This window comes from Colossoma macropomum, unplaced genomic scaffold, assembly GCF_904425465.1.
Source record: "Colossoma macropomum unplaced genomic scaffold, Colossoma_macropomum, whole genome shotgun sequence".
Classification (NCBI taxonomy): Eukaryota; Metazoa; Chordata; class Actinopteri; order Characiformes; family Serrasalmidae; genus Colossoma; species Colossoma macropomum.
Window position 1 is genome coordinate 23,092,849 of NW_023494787.1, and position 15,972 is coordinate 23,108,820.

The window sequence follows — 15,972 nt, forward strand, 5'->3', positions numbered from 1 at the left end:
TCTATGCTTTTTGTCAAGCCAGCTTCATGAAGTAATAGAGAACAATAAGGAGAATCTGAGCCGAGGTTGATGAAAGAAACAAACCTTGCACAGTTTCATCTCTGTCAGCTATGACGGGCCTCTCAGGCATTAGGCAAAAGCAGTTCGGTTGAAGAATCTGGCCACATCTCTGACTATGTCCAGTAATATATAATCTGTACTGTCTAAATCCAAATATAATTGAAAGCATCGTTTTCAGCAGCTTTAATCAGCAGCTGTTTGCTTGAAAATCAAATGTTTAGATGTGACTGATATTTCAGACTGTTATGTGATGATGTATTTGCACACCGCAAGAACAGAATAGGCTGCTGTGCTAAAATATCTGCATTTTATTCATGTTACTGTCATTGTAAGCCTACAGAAATAAATGTTACATTTCTTTTTATTGCTACTCCAGGTGGATTTAGTTTTAATCTCTACATTTTATGAATGTTTATGTATCATCAGCAGCAGATATATACATACAAAAAATACTGGATAACGGTGTCGGCCCACAAGTCCCATATTGGAGCATTCTTAAAAAAAAAGTACAAGTAGAGTTCCCTATAGATCTGGAGTGGAACTTCTGAGTATATCCAGCCACTATCAGTAAAGGAACTGAAGTTTGTTAGGCTCTCTTTTTTGGGACCCTCTTAATGTAAAATAAAATGCTAAAGTCTGAAAGTAAATGATGTAAGCAACAGCAAAGCAGTCCATGTGCTGAACTAACAGATCAGAATGAAATTAAACCCAAAAAGGGATTTAGAAACTAAATGTGAATGGATACAAATTAGGAACCAAAAGTCAAACAGTAAAAGGAGTTTACTCACAAATATATTTGATCTATTTACAATTTGAAAATACTCAGAGAAGTACAGATCCATCAACTAGTTACCGTTGTATTTCTGCTGTTTTGCTAATACTTCCATAAGAAGCCCAAAAGTACACTTTAATAAAGACCCCTGCAGCCTTGTATCAGTCTTATTCTTACTGTACCTCTGTACCTGGCTCAGATTGTGTGTGCGTGTGTGTGTGTGTGTGTGTGTTGTTTCTATTTAGAATCCTCAAATTCCTGGTAGCCAAACGGAAGTTTAAGGAAACACTACGACCATATGATGTGAAGGATGTAATTGAGCAGTATTCGGCCGGACACCTGGACATGCTGGGCAGAATCAAGAGCCTGCAGACAAGGTTTGGTTTAATAAGAAGTTGTGTTTGTTTCAGAGCACATTCACTTTTTAAGTTGCATGAAGCCTTGTGATATGTAGGATAACATAGTGAGGTGTGTTTGACACCAACTTTTCAAAGATGTGTAAAAAAGTCTAAAGAATACATATGAAGCAGCCATAGAATGAAATTAGAAAACTCCAGACTACACTGACACATTTTTCTGCATAAAAAGGGTAGATCAGATTGTTGGCCGCGGAGCTGTCCAATCTGATAAGAAGGTGAGAACAGAAAAAGGTGAAAAGACTCCTCCGGAACTGGATCCGATGGATGAGCTGAGCATGATGGGACGTGTAGTTAAAGTGGAGAAGCAGGTACGGCGTGGCCAAGTAATGAATATTTTGTTTCAAGAGAAAAACAAAAAAATATAAATGCCCTAAATAATTGGTGAATTATTTGTTTTTGTTTTTTACAGAAACTGACTGTTTCGAACTATTTTCCTAGCCAAATTTCAAAAGAATCCAAAGAAATAGAATTCTGTATATTACACTGTATTTTTATATCACTGAAGTGACCAATCACCTTCTGTCTCTTTTCATGTAAAAAAGTACAGTTAAAAAAACTACATCTGCCAATAGTTGTGTCACCACTTTTTGACCCAGTTCTGATTTGTCACAAATCAACACATCTATAAAATGCCTGCTTATGACGTCTCTGAACAGTAACAGATCTATTTGTGAACAGAATTCACACAGTGTAATCATTGCTGTGTGTCTATGACATTTGTATGCAATTTTATGAAATTTTAGACATTGTCTTTCCTTTTCTTTCTCCATTTTCTTTCCATTTTTTTTTCATTTCTTATTGTTTTGGAAACTTCTGAGATACTACACAGTGCTGTAAATTCTTTAGATCAATTCCACAAGGAAATGCCTCTAACCGTGTCTTTCTCTGGTGTCTCAGGTGCAGTCAATTGAAAACAAGCTGGACCTGCTGTTAAACTTTTATTCTCAGTGCCTAAAAAAAGGCTCCTCCCACTTCACCCTGTCCTCTTTGCTGGAGCCTGACCTCACCTCTGACTACCAAAGTCCAACTGACCAACGCGAGCTTTTTCCCTCTGCCAACACGCTCAACATTTCCCAGTCAGACAGTGGGAATATGGACTGACACCAGGAGAGAACAGGGGGACTGTGTGCGTCCAGCAGCCCCACAGTGACTGCAGCCAATAGACACTCAGCTTAAACTTCCACATCACAAACGCTGCAAAAACCCTTCTGCTGATTCTTACAGCCTACTGCTCCAGCTGTCCCCACATTATCACATGGGTTTGCCTACCTCTACGCTGACTTTTATCCCTTATGTTTTTGTGTCTTTGCCTTTTGTTTCTGCTCAATTCCACACCTTGTAAGGACTCCTTTTGGGTGTGCATATGTTTTTTAATGTGTTACAGTTGCGTATTTTCTCGTTTCTGACCTCAGCTACATTAGATGTTTGTCTCTTTCATTTCTAAACCAAACACATAACCCATACTCAGTGTTCGCATCCTTTTTTAAATTCTGACTCATGAGTCTGATTATCATTGCAAGTGTTCTCGCTGTCTTTTTAGGTAAACTGTCTCACAGCTTTTGTGGGCAAACAGTGGCATTCTCATGGCAACCAGGCATTCTTGGGAAAACACTGATACTTCATGCGAAGGAGATCAAAGTTATAAGAACTTGTCCAGTAGAAAGCAAAGCTTTTTGCAGAGGCAAAGTATCTCTATTTTTCTGTCTTCCAGATGAGAGTGGGTGGAGCACTGTTACTTGACCACTTAAAACTGTCTCACTTACTTTCACCTCTGCAGTCTCTTTTATAAAAGGCAGTCAACTGTAGATACAAAAAAATTCTGGCATTTATTTCTTGATGCTGTGATGCCAGTAATGTTTCTGTTTCTGTTTTTATTTTGTTTTGTTTTGATCAGTAGACTTCCAGTAGATTTCTATTTGTTCTGAGATCAGGGCTTTGGTTCTCAAATGAATTCAAACTGGGTTTCTCGCTCTCTGTTCTCGTTTTTAAACTTTGAGCTGATGCAGCGTCCTTTGTGCCACAAGGTGTCACTGAGCTTCTACTGAATGTACTGCATACCCTTAACCTTGTGCTGTTCTGCTAATTCTGTCCTAAGTGCGAAGGACAGACGACAGTACAGTTCATCATGATGGACTCAAGCTGGACAAAGGGACAAATGGCAGTTTTGACCAAAGCATCATCTTTTTCCTAAACTCCTGATCTGTTTGTTGCATGGCCTTGCATCCTACTTCTTAGGACATGCCCAGGATGGGAAGAATGAACCAAATCTTGGTCTGCTGTGGCACTCAGGGTTCTGTCATGCATTGTGGTAACTCCATAGCTTGTTGCGGCGCTTTCTATACTGCACAGATTTGGGTACACCTTCTTGTCACTCAGTTGTCTCTCAAGAGCCCACTGTGCAAAAAAAAAAAAAGAAGAATCAAAATTAGAACTAGAAAATAACTATTCCTTTACTGAAATAGCTGCATTAAAGTGCATGTTAGTGGAAGGCTAGGATGCCTTCAGGTGGAATAATAGCATACGGCAGTAAGCTTACCTTTTCTTTTTTAGTGGATTTAGTCATAGAGGCTGTTTATATGCCCTGTTCTTGTCCTTTTAGCCTCTTCCCTATCTGCCTTGCAGCCCATTTTTTCATCCTGCATGTACTTCAGCCCAAATCAAGTGGTGCAGCCCTACTGAATGAGAGGCCTACACTCTTAAAAATAAAACATTTTTGGAGTGATATAATAGAAAAAAAAACACTTTCTTATTCATAATTTTAGTGAATAAGACGGTGAATGTAAAGATCCCTTTTAAAGTTAAAAGATCCTCCACATGACGTAAAGGTTCTACAGCAGTTAAAGGTTTTTCCTAGAATTGTACATCCAAACCAAGAATTATTAAGGAACCTTTATTTTTAAGACTGTACAGGTATGTTATGATCTCTTTACTATTTCTACTTGCTTACGTTAGTTTCTGAAATTCCCATCAAGTGATGTTTTTTTCCAGTATAGCTTTTTTCTAGAAACTTTATTAAACTTACCCCCAATTCAGGAGGCATGTAATGGCCGTGGGCCATTATTGAATCAAATATCAGCCTGTCACACAATATTTTCCCTGTGAAGCACCTACTGAATATTTTCATATTTCCCCATACAATGCTAGAAGCAGTTTGGCAGTTTGATTAAACAGATGTGATCAAGATTAAGTGACTGATATAAGACTTTAGTCTTTGTGCATGAGCTCCATATCAGTATCTATGCATGCAACTTTGGGAGGGGAATCCAGCTTTATAAGAAATGCTGCAGCCAGTTTGGGTAAACAACAGCATGGCAGGAGCAGCAGCTCTCCTCTGCCTTATCTACGTAGCTAGAGCACACTGATGTGTTTACGATACAAAGGTAGACCTAAGCAATTGTTTGGGCTACTAATCATGGCATTAATGAATCATTCTAAATGGACTGAACTGGAGTAAACAGAATCCTGAAGGAGTTTTATACGTAACCACATTTGCACCTGCACAGACTCATGTATGGACAATATATGCTCTTGGCAAAATATTTCTATCTTCTTCTCACCTACGTACATTTCACTCTGCCATGTTGTTTTGTATGTTCCTGTTTCCTTTTGTTCATTTGTTTTTTTTTCTTACGTTTTCTGTTTGGCTCCCCTTCCTATTCAGTTTTGTCTTCTGCCTTGTTCAGTTCTTTACTTATCAATCTTATGTCCTTTAAATACATAGCTGTACACCAAGGTACTATTAAAAATTTGTGATATTTCCTTTATTGTTGCTGTCCATTGACATGATTGTTAACTGCTGATATGAGAGATAATTTGCTCTGAAATATGTATGTTTAATCTGGTATGATTGTAAAAAAAAATTAATAAATCCAGATTTTGTTTAAGAATGACCAGCAATTTTGTGTGACAGAGGACTAATAAGCGGATAGAACTAACTATGATTATTTGGAACATTTCACCTTTTGATCATTTGTCTCTTTATTATCCAGATTGGTTCCATGTTGGTTTTAATGCCTAAAACTCACCAACCTCACTGTAAATACTGAGGCACAAAAATAGAAATATATCTAAACAGCAATGAGTTTCATCTTTTTTTGCTACAGTAAATAAGAATATCTCAGTCAAGACATGTGAGTTAAGCTCTTTCAGTCAGGGCATGTGCTGCAGTGATACATTTTAGGGTGATGTATGTCCAACATGATCAACATCTGTTGTCCTACCGTAGCAGGGGAGGCAGCAGTTGCTGCTCTACAAGTTCTTTAGCAAATGGTCATTTCATTCACTTGGGTCCAGTGTGAGTGGGATAGTCTGATGATTTGAAGCACCGATTATGTCACAATTTCTGCAGAATTCAATTGTTAAGAGGTAAACAAAGTCTTTTAGAGTTATTTGATGTAAAATAGGGGAACTTAAAGAATCAGAATTATTCACAGTGTTGGTGTTTAACAGTTGTCTGAAGCGTTTAAAGCGTCCTAAAGCTACCTCACTGAACGTATTATTTGAAATGGTGATGAATTTGTTGCCTAATCCCTTAGACATTCTTTTACAATAGTTTTAGAAAAAAGATTTTGGCTTAAAATGTATTTTTTAAAATACATGCTGGGTGGGCAGGTACATGAAAAACATCCATCCATCCATCCATCATCTAAACCACTTATCCTTCTGGGTCGCGGTGGGGTGCTGGAGCCTATCCCAGCTGTCACTGGGCGGAAGGCAGGATACACCCTGGACAGGTCACCAGCCCATCGCAGGGCAGACAGACAGACATACATACACGTTTAACACACACACTCACACCTAGGGGCAATTTATGAAAAACAGTATTTTATTAATATCTTAATTATATAATAAAAAAAAATATATATATATATAATATATATATATATATATATATATTACATACAACTTAGAAAACGCGTGTAAGTTCACTAAATGTTTATGATAAAGTAAGTAAATAAAATCAGTACGAGACAGTACGTTTCTCATAAAACATTTCACATAAAAAACAATTGTCACAATTGAATTATATAGAATTTTTAAAAATTCGGTGGAGCTCCCCTTCAATGGGAACAACCACTAGACGGCGCTCTAACATTTCTCTAAAGGAAAAAAATGCACATTCACTTGATTTGACGTCATCGCAACGCTGGAGTTAAAGATGGCGGATAGTCACGTCTTCACTTCTGTGTAAATAAAGTATCGGGTTAAAAACAGCGGAACAGTGACCCGCCACGCGGCCTCAAGTGTCAGTTTTCGGACTTTCGGAGCTCAGAGATCTCGGGACATATCGAGTTATCAGAGCGCGGAGCGGCGGTGGTGCTGTGAGGTGAGGACTCTGCTGTGTGTTTTAGAGCTTCCTTCAGTACACATTGCTAAACACAGTCACGTCAGCGCCAGATAGCTTAACACGTAGCAAGCGCTAGTTAGCTTTAATCAGGTCTAAGTAACGTTAATGAGCAACTCAGGAGCGTGTTTTGGCCTTTACAGTCACGAAGGTCACTTGTGTTGGCAGCTAACGTAGCAAACTGTATATGTTTTAAAGAGCGGTTAGCCAAACCAGAGCTGGTGCTTCGCCGAGTTTGCCGAGTTCACTCCTCACAACCTCAAGCTGGTTAATTATAGGCAAAATATTGGTAACTTAATTATCACATCTCACACAGGTAAGCTAAGCTACCTTACTGTCAGTAACGTTTGTACAGACAGGAACGTGTGTCAGGACTATCAGGTATCTTACCAGCTCTCCTCACAACACTGAACTTTACGGTCTACCTTAACTGGTGCAGCAGGTACATTCCTGTCATTCTGGTAACTACTGCACCAACAAGAAGTGGCTGTTGCGCCATTTAAGGTGGAAGGGAAAATCCGAAAGAGAAGCTAACTTCACCTTTTGCTCTTCTTGGGGTTTCTTCATCTTTCGCAGTCTGTACTCTGACTGGTTGTTAATTGGTTTGTTGATGTGTGGATCAGTCTTCGACACGACACTCACCTCGCTTCCTCCTAAATCTCCTGTCTTCAGGCTGCTCGATCGTGTCTGGCTCTGTATGAAGAAGCTGCTCCTGTGAAGCTATGAAGCGTCTATAAGTGGTAGTGGTGGGGTGTGTGTGCGCGTACGCCCGCGGGATGGAGAGCGACTGCAGGATCCCGATGGCCTGTCTGAGACCCCGAGTGCTGGCTCTGCACGCGCTCTTCTGGGGTCTGGTGTCTCTCAGGTTAGTCCGCAAGATTACAAAAGCCTTTGATTTGGGCTGATAAGTCTCTGGTTTCCGTCTCGGAAATTTCTCTCAGAGGGCAGACCGAGTGTGAAACTTCGAGACGCCACGAGTTTATGAGTGATGATTATCAGTGACTTTTCACCTTTTTTTAATCCTCTTTCAGAGTGTTTGGGGCTGCACTTCTTAGTGAAGAGAAATCCGCAGGTAGCCTATCTAGAACATACTCATAACTCGTATAATGCAGCCGTCTATATCATTAACAAAATTGTGTTGCTGATATTAATGTTTCCTAATTGCAGTAACAAAGTCTGTGACCATGCCATGTTGGCAACTGGAAGAGTTCGTAGTTGCTGCCGAGTGCACCCTATGTAATGCTTTCCAAACGGTGAGAATCATCTTGGTGTGTGTGTGTTTAAATTTTAGATGCATATATTTACTCCAAAGATCAGTCCAGTGTTTGTTTTTGTGAGTGGCACTTATGTTCCTTTGGCTTGCATTAAATCCCCCTCCATAATCTCTCCAGAAGACAGAAGTGGCCTGTCGCCAGACAGGATATGTGGAGAGGATTAACTGTACCAAGTCCAACAAAGATGAGTTGAAGAGGTAAGTCCTGCTCTCTCGGTCCTGCTCTTTCCCTGACCCTTACTGAGCTGATGTGGAGTCTTTTAACTGCTATGTTCCCATTAAATGTAAGTTGTTAAGTTACTGTCCTCTCTTTGTATCTTGGTAGTTGCCGCTCAGCAACAATGGAGGAGCACCTGTTCTGGAAGTTTGAAGGTGCCGTGCTGGGGCTCACTGTTATCTTTGCCCTAGTGGTGGTCGCCCGGCAACGCTCCTTAGACCGGCAAGCCTCGGAAAAGGTTCGCAGGCAGATAGAATCTATTTAGTACTTAAAACTGAATTAAGAACTGTTGCACAAATCTGATCAGGAGGTCCAGTCCTCTGAAGTTACAGCAAGGGTCAGCATTTTTTCAGTGTTATAGCACAGCTGTAGTAACCAGTTCACCTCCCAGGTTTACTGGTTCAGCATGGGTTGTGATCAGTGGACACTCCTGCACAAAACTTGCCACAGCTGGCTGAATGGACGAAAGATTCCTTTACATTCTGACATTAAATGTGGATGGCAGATTCTGCCTCCTTGCAGAATTGACCCTTTTCCCAGGTAATCCATGCTATGCCACAGTGATCTTGTTTTAACTGTGAACTTTCAAGGATTTGAATTGGGGATTCAGCCTCCAAAAGAAATGGAGAATCAAACACGAACAGACATTACATGAGAAACAACTGACAGTTTGCTAAGACCTGAGATTTGGAAAAGTTTCTGTTTCTGTGCATATAGTGTATGGCTAAAGGTACGTTTTCACTAACACTGTGCTGATCTTATGTACAGGGAGAGTATGTGAGTTTATTTGTTTCAAATGACCATGTGTTTTAAAAGTACTGGAAACTTGTGGTATTTGGCTTTGAATCTGAAAAATATGATTTGTCTTGGAAGTGTCTGAAACTGACGTTTTTAATTATAAAACTTTGGCCCTGCATTTTTTAAAGTGTATTCCATATCATACTGGACTGAATGTAATTATTGACACTGAAAAAATGGTTGCTTGCCACTTTGGTTGTAGACATAATTTTCCAGTACATAAGAGTTGTGAAAATGTTCAGATGTCCATTATTAAGTAGTCAGATTTACAGATCTCACAACTCAATTTATTTACAAATTTTCAGTTTTTAATTCATAAAATTATACAGAATGTTTTTCTAGCCCTGTCGGTTTCACCATGGCATCAAATACAGATTGACCACTGTTCTCTCTGTCATGCTGTGCATAGTTTTCAGTGTATGTGTAATGTTTTGCCTGCTTAATATTTGACTTGTACAATGTACTGATGACGCGCTGGGCACTGCACTGATTGCCGCTGCTGACTTCTCTCAACCTAAAACTCTGCTGTTTTAATCTGTCTGTTAAAAATGTAGTAAATCTGCATTATGTTGAATAACATGCACATGTTTCTGTTTTAAATTGCTTTTTGAAGTGGTAGACATGTATAGTAAATACCTATCTTTTTTTAAACTTCGGTACAAGCCAGGCTTGAACCTGTGCTTCCAGTGATACAGCTGTTCTTTTTATTTTTCTACACCATATTCCTCTGGTCATGTGTGATCTGGCAGGGTGAAGCCAGTTTGCAAAGTCATGTCTCATCTATTTTGTTGCTGCACAGGATTACAAGTAAAGAAACAGCTGCATGTTCCTGGCTAGGGTCTTCTCTTTGGCTAGTTTTACTGGCCCACCCAAACTGTAGATAATGTATTTTTTATGAAAGATGCGATATGTTTCCTATTCTCTGTATTTAAAGGGGGAATGGAGGAATAAATTAAACAGAGAGAGTTCTTACTGTATCTTTTTTTAGCCTTTGTTTCATGTGCATGACTTCATATGCCTTGCAAAGCTGTTAACGTCTCTAAGATAAGAGTATTATCTTGCATTTTCTCGCAAAGCACTGCAATATGAAATTAAAAACTCTTTAAGAAAAAGTGAGTGCACTTTGATGCTTTGGGACAGGAGCAGATATGGCCATGCTGAGAGTCCCTCCAAGCAGAGCAGTACTTTTCAACGTTGCACTGTGGAGAGAAAATGACATAGGAACAAATAAACACTTTGTTCTTGCACTTCTATAATTAGTGTAATAAGAGACACCTACACAAACACCAAGCCATCTGAATGGTGATTGCATAATCCTTGGCAGAGCCAAAAATGCTCAGTATACCAGGAACAAGTCCCTTAAACGTTTCACACTAATCCACTAAGTGCTGCTTGAATGTGCAGTGGAGCACTAGGCTACAAAGTGCTTGTAGGTTAAAGCCTTATTGGAGGTACGATCCTGTGAACCATCTGGCCTAGTATCCTTTTGAATGGGCGATAAATCAGCAAATTATTGTTTATCTGTTACGGAGGTGTAGCCGAGGGAATGCAGCATGGCCACACTTCTGGCCACCCCAGTTATGGAAAGTGAGACAGTCAGCTATCAATCAACCATCATTAATAAAGCATCAATTACGCTTTATGGTGAAAATCTGCCATCAGGGTTGTTACCAGTCAGTTATGAGAGTCTGATAATGCTGCATTTAATAATCAGCGTATCTTGCTGTGATGGGCTAATTTACTCAGTGACAGGCGAGTGAATGTGCACTGGGTCCCTTCAGCAGTGATGCTGTGTGAGCTACATTGTGAATAAGGCTGTTCAATGGTTACATGCATTAACTATCAAAAATTAGTCAGCTATAATCATATATCATGCTAATTTTTTTAATAGTTGAATATATGCATATGGTGTAGGTTACCTTATACAGTGCTGTCTGGCTCGCTGTCTGATCATTACAGTCATGTATTACCTGAAGTGAATTCAACCTAAATGAATAACTTCTGTGGCCTGTCTATATAAAATGTTTTTCATTGTAAACTAAAAAAGTGATGCATTTAATTTACTTGATTCAAACACATCATTTCCTCATGAATCACTACAGTATGTTACATCAACAGTTTTATCTTTCAATTTACTTTCAGCAATAGTTGTATTGATGTAATATTTTATTCATGTGAAATGATGGACAAATTTAGTTACAGAGAAAAACAAACCATCAATTTATATGTCAGTTTAATACAGTTTTGCTATTATTTTTCCTAGCTTTGTGCCACCCCAGTAAATCCTCGGTGTCTCACTTGGCCCTCCCATTCTAAAAGTTCTAGCTGTGCCCCTGGTCTGTTATGGGATAGAAGTACCAGAACTGTTATTCTCCTTCTCTTCAAACGCCTGCACACTCCTGGAAGACGGTTAAACCTCTTCCTTAATGTGCCCACGCCATCTGTCTGGAAGTTTCCATTAGAGAATTTTGTCTGCAAATATAAAACAGTTTCATTAGCCTAGCACTTTAGCTAACAAGAACAGCGCCATCTTTACTGTGTTAAAATGCCCTTTGTTTCAGTGGCACTGTCGATATTTAATTTTTAATAACTTTATTTCAGTACCAAAATCTTTGCCTTGATATATTAAAGATATACTGTATTACATTATAGTATACAGTAATTAGTATGTTTCTGAGTAGAAGGATCATTGACCAGGACACAGTGACGAATTTCTCGATAAACCTGCTTAATTTAGTCTACAGGTTGCATTGGTTTTGTTTACATTTCACTCACCAGGTCTGTTTTGGTCTCCTCACTGGAGTCCGTCGGTTCCAAAGGCAGGTTCTCTGGCGGTCTCGCGCCCACAGTAGTAACACATAAAACTACACAAACCACAATCAACAGCGAGGTGAAATTTGGCATAATGTGGTTTTCCGCCACTCGTGAGGGACAATATTAGCCTAGAGCTTCTGATTCGGAGCAGAAGGTCAGTGTTATTTTTCCGCACCTATTTTCAGACAAGCCCCGCCTCCTGCGCGAGTAGTTCGTACTTTATTAGCCAATCCAAGCGCAGGAAATATGACCCTTCTAACCAATGACCTCGCAGTTGGGCGTGGCTTTGTCGGTTTACTGGTGGGAGAAACGCCGCTGCTGCGTCTCCCACATGATTTAAGCGTAAATATCCGCCCAAGATGAGAGACTCTCTTTACTGAAACAGTTCAGTTTGCTTATATTCTTGTGTGTCTTACATACGATGAAATAATACCTCCATCCTGAGCGCCTGTGTCCTGAAGCCTACACTTTCAGCGACTTGTAGTGTAGGCTAATCCTCTCTACATCAAAGCGGATTTGCCGTGTGTTTAGTCTCCCCTGCTGCCCACTCCCAGTGTGTATGTTGTTTATTCAGTGTGTAAGGAAAAGTCATTTGACCGTCCAGTGGTACTGTGGCCTGTATACACACATATATGAGCTATAAATGTCTGCACAGTGTTTCTGAGCTGTGCGATCCTCCTCCCGTCTTGATTTACCAATACTGTCAGCAGCTAACAGGAGATTGTGGACATTAATTTTATTCCGATGCTCTCAGTTCTTTGGTGTTTCATTGAAATAAATGTCAGTGCATCACCGGCTCGTAGGAAATGACAGAAAACCCATTGATCATGTCAACACAGCCTGTACAGACCTGTTATCTTGTGATATTGGCTAAAAGGTCAGAGTCAACGTCCGAGTAAGGTTTTCTGTGGTGTAGAAAAGGGCACAGCAGCATTAATCCTCAACATGCTCTGATTTACTGATGAATTTATTTAAAGGAGTCAGACTGCCGCTGTGTAAAGTTCATCAAGAAGCCAGAAGCCCTTGATGAGGACATCAGAGGAGAAAACCTATTAGACCACTCAGATAAGAAACCACAGGTCAGCAGAAGCTGGATCAGCGCGGCTCACTGATCAGTATTAAAGGTAAACGTTGTTCCCCCCGTGCCCTTTGATGATTGCCTTCTTAATTACAAGGCTTATTGAAGAATTGATTATATTGCATTGAAGGCTGGTGTAAACAGCCCGAGTGAGGGCGCCTTTCACACAGAACATAGAATGACGGATATTATATATAATACATGACAGATATTTTTCATTTTATTTTACCTATGATGTTTTAATACGTGTACTGTGAAATAAAAAAAAAAACATTTGTAAACTTTTAAAATCTCCAGCATAATTAATTAGACATTATGCAGAATCAATGAGCCTTAACGACATTTTATTAAACAAAAATAAATCCATTTAATCGTAGCTATGCCTTAATCACACATACATGTCAAGGTTACGAACAGCACAACAGTTTAAGACGTCAACCATATAAATTCACGAATAAGACGATGACCGAGAAGGTGGTCGCGCAGTGCCCGATGGGAAGTGTAGTCCTGCGGGTTCAGTAGCAGCGCAGGAAGAAGGTGTTGCAGGCGGTTCCTCTCATGCAGTCACACAGGCGGCCGATGCGCGGGCCGTGCTTCAGAGCACAGCGCTCTCCAATATCACACTGCAAACACAACAGCTCCGCTCAGTAAGCTCTCCTACTCCTTTAGTGTGATCAGAACCCCTCTGAGAATGACCCCCCACAGAAAGTGATGAATGAACTACAGCTACAGTTTGAACACGCACGCTGTTTATATTCGATTTAACAACAACATTTAACAGCAACATTGTGCAATAGAGGGTTAATATTAACACTGTGGCGTTATTATCACATCTTCATATCTGGGGTTTGTTGTCATAGACTGATCAGCTTTAAAGATACTTATAGTTTATACACAGAGCCTATGCAGAACCCGAGAGAACCCAGAGGCCCTTAAATATGGTTCTTCAAGGGTTCTTTAGTAAAGGCAGTAGTTATGTACACTTTTTAAAAAAGATGGTTCTTCAAAGGCTCTTTAATAAAGACAATGGTTCTATATAGAGCCGTGAACACTCAAAAAAAAACATTTGCGCGCTTAAATGGTTCTTCGAGAGTCCACGATTCTGTACACTCTTTAAAAAGACGGTTCTTCAGGGGTTCTTTAAGAAAAACAGTAATAATATATAGAAGCCTGAACACTCAGAGAACCATTGGCGTGCTTAAACGGCTGGTGAAATTGATCTCCAGATTGATGGAGAAGGTTTTATAAATGGTTCTATATAGCGCCAAAAAGGGTTCTTCTATTGTTACAATGTATACGATGTATGTATGGATATATAAAACCATTATCGAAAATGTTCTATGTAGAACCATAAACAACACATTCTTCATCAATCTGAAGAACCATTTGACCATGCAAAAAAACATTTAATCATGCAAATGGTGAGTGTTCATGGTTCTGTATAAAGCCATTGTCTTTACTAAATCACCCTTGAGGAACCATGTTTTTAAGGAGCGTACAGAATCGTAGACTCTCGAAGAACCATTTTAATAGATGAATTGTTTTACATGGTTAAGTGGTTCTTCTCTTTGATGGAAATTGTTTAAAAAACTTTTCAAAGTGGTATAAAATATTGTTACAACCTTTTCTTGGTACTGTCTAGAACCCTTTTGATAAGGCGGTGTATAAGGTTTATTTTAACGTTCTTTTTTTTACACCTGCGCAGTGTTTATGATTCAGCACTATTTTTTTTTCATTTCCAACTTCAAACAATCTTATACAATTAGTTAGCCAACAGTTATCACTGACTATGTTTCACAAACTACTACTACTACTAATGCTAATGCTACTACTACTACTACTACTACTACTACTACTACTAATAATAATAATAATAATAATAATAATAATAGTAATGATAATTACCCTCGGAATGACACTGGCTTTTTTCTCCAGTGATATCCGATTGTCCTCGTCTCCTTCCAGAAGTTCTCCGAGAGCTTCAGCCTGAGCAGAATGGACAGACAGAAGGTTTAAAGACACCATCGCGGACAGTGTAGTATAAACTTTCTAAAGCAGGTCAGAGTGTAAACGCTTTTGGAGCGGTTACAACTAGTTAGTAGAGAAACCAACAACTTCAGTAAATATGAGTGGATTAATGACATGTACAGTGTGAGCACTTCAGTAAACTAGTCCTCCGAATGTAAATTCATCATTCCTCAGTTAAAGATTACGGTCTTACCAAGTCTCTGGTGACGAGCTGCTCCTCGTGTGCGGACAGTCGGTTGTCCAGTGACCCCTGACCGTGGCAGACGACGCTGAGCGTGAGGATGAAGACCCCCAGGTACAGGGCTGCTCTGGAGCTGTCCATGGTGCTGGACGCTTTGGCGTGGATTAGATCAGAGAAAATGAACGCACTTCTTTCAGTCTGGCTGTTCTCCTCCGGCTGCTTGCTGCTTATTGCTTCACTGAGCTGCTTGGAAACTTTGTCCATTTATACGATGCGAGTGACGGACTGATATGGTCTCGTGACGTCACCACCTCCGTCCCCGCGTCCCCCATTTTTCTACAGGTGTGAATAAGTCTCTAGGTCAAACGATAACACCGCACTGACAGCCCAAAGGCAAAAAACAGCGCTGACAGCATGTCGTCTGTACACGTCAGGTCTGCTTTGCGCAAATGGGAGCACATCTCGCATTTCCACTATCAGAGTACAATTTCCAAAAGCTCATTACTGAGGATAAAGTAGCCCGTCAGCTCACCACTGCATGAGGTCTGACCATAAACTAATGTTGGGTATTAGTACAAAAACACATAAGTAATTTAAACTGAACGTAAAGGTTGACTGTACTAAACCATGAAGCTCTTTCAGAGAAAGGACGGATGTTTTAAGTCCTGATTGGACTTTGGATGAGATTGTGAAGTTCTGCATGTAACTAAATATGAAAAACCTATTTACAGTTCTTAGATAATCCTTCTAGCTATGCTCTCTCTTTAAAACTCAAAAAGATTTTGAGATGATTGCTTAGAATCAACAAGCCATCTCTGTGCTCTTAAAAAATAAAGGGGCCAAAAGAGTTCTTTGTAGCAGAGTCATTGCAGAACCGCTTATAGGGGACGATTTTGTGAAGTTGTGTCTGAAGAACCTTTTTAAAGTTTAAAGAACCTCCACGCTCACCGGTTAAAGTTTTTTCCCCCTAGCACTGTACACCAAAGAC

At 39.8% G+C, this 15,972-nt stretch overlaps 4 protein-coding genes across 5 annotated transcripts in view; 2 read left to right on the top strand and 2 right to left on the bottom strand.

Annotated features, from left to right (window-relative positions):
• The window catches only part of LOC118804892 (potassium voltage-gated channel subfamily KQT member 4), a 66,944-nt gene extending 64,541 nt beyond the window's left edge, over positions 1-2,403 (top strand). The window contains exons 12-14 of the mRNA XM_036565506.1: positions 1,078-1,209; positions 1,421-1,559; positions 2,149-2,403. Of these exons, the coding sequence (XP_036421399.1) occupies positions 1,078-1,209; positions 1,421-1,559; positions 2,149-2,352 (475 nt within the window). The 3' untranslated portion in view covers positions 2,353-2,403. The remainder of the gene's footprint in view (positions 1-1,077; positions 1,210-1,420; positions 1,560-2,148) is intronic.
• A 3,967-nt stretch (positions 2,404-6,370) lies between these two features.
• jtb (jumping translocation breakpoint) lies at positions 6,371-9,860 on the top strand. Of its 2 annotated transcripts, none has more exons than XM_036566504.1 (6): positions 6,371-6,577; positions 7,268-7,460; positions 7,627-7,667; positions 7,763-7,848; positions 7,990-8,066; positions 8,194-9,860. In XM_036566504.1, the coding sequence occupies exons 2-6, from the start codon at positions 7,372-7,374 to the stop codon at positions 8,348-8,350; spliced, it is 450 nt and encodes a 149-aa protein (XP_036422397.1). In that variant the 5' UTR covers positions 6,371-6,577; positions 7,268-7,371; the 3' UTR covers positions 8,351-9,860. The 2 variants fall into 2 exon arrangements, with proteins under 2 accessions (XP_036422397.1, XP_036422396.1); XM_036566503.1 differs by having other exon boundaries at positions 6,372-6,577; positions 7,987-8,066.
• A 97-nt stretch (positions 9,861-9,957) lies between these two features.
• si:ch211-191i18.4 (uncharacterized protein LOC799350 homolog) lies at positions 9,958-11,881 on the bottom strand. The gene is made up of 3 exons (XM_036566505.1): positions 11,659-11,881; positions 11,242-11,355; positions 9,958-10,082 (listed from the first exon to the last, which is right to left on the bottom strand). The coding sequence occupies exons 1-3, from the start codon at positions 11,785-11,787 to the stop codon at positions 9,975-9,977; spliced, it is 351 nt and encodes a 116-aa protein (XP_036422398.1). The 5' UTR covers positions 11,788-11,881; the 3' UTR covers positions 9,958-9,974.
• Positions 11,882-13,098: 1,217 nt separating this feature from the next.
• Positions 13,099-15,212, bottom strand: cart4 (cocaine- and amphetamine-regulated transcript 4). The gene is made up of 3 exons (XM_036565663.1): positions 14,997-15,212; positions 14,681-14,761; positions 13,099-13,398 (listed from the first exon to the last, which is right to left on the bottom strand). Exons 1-3 carry the CDS (start codon positions 15,123-15,125, stop codon positions 13,291-13,293), a joined length of 318 nt encoding a protein of 105 aa, XP_036421556.1. The 5' UTR covers positions 15,126-15,212; the 3' UTR covers positions 13,099-13,290.
• Positions 15,213-15,972: the final 760 nt, after the last annotated feature.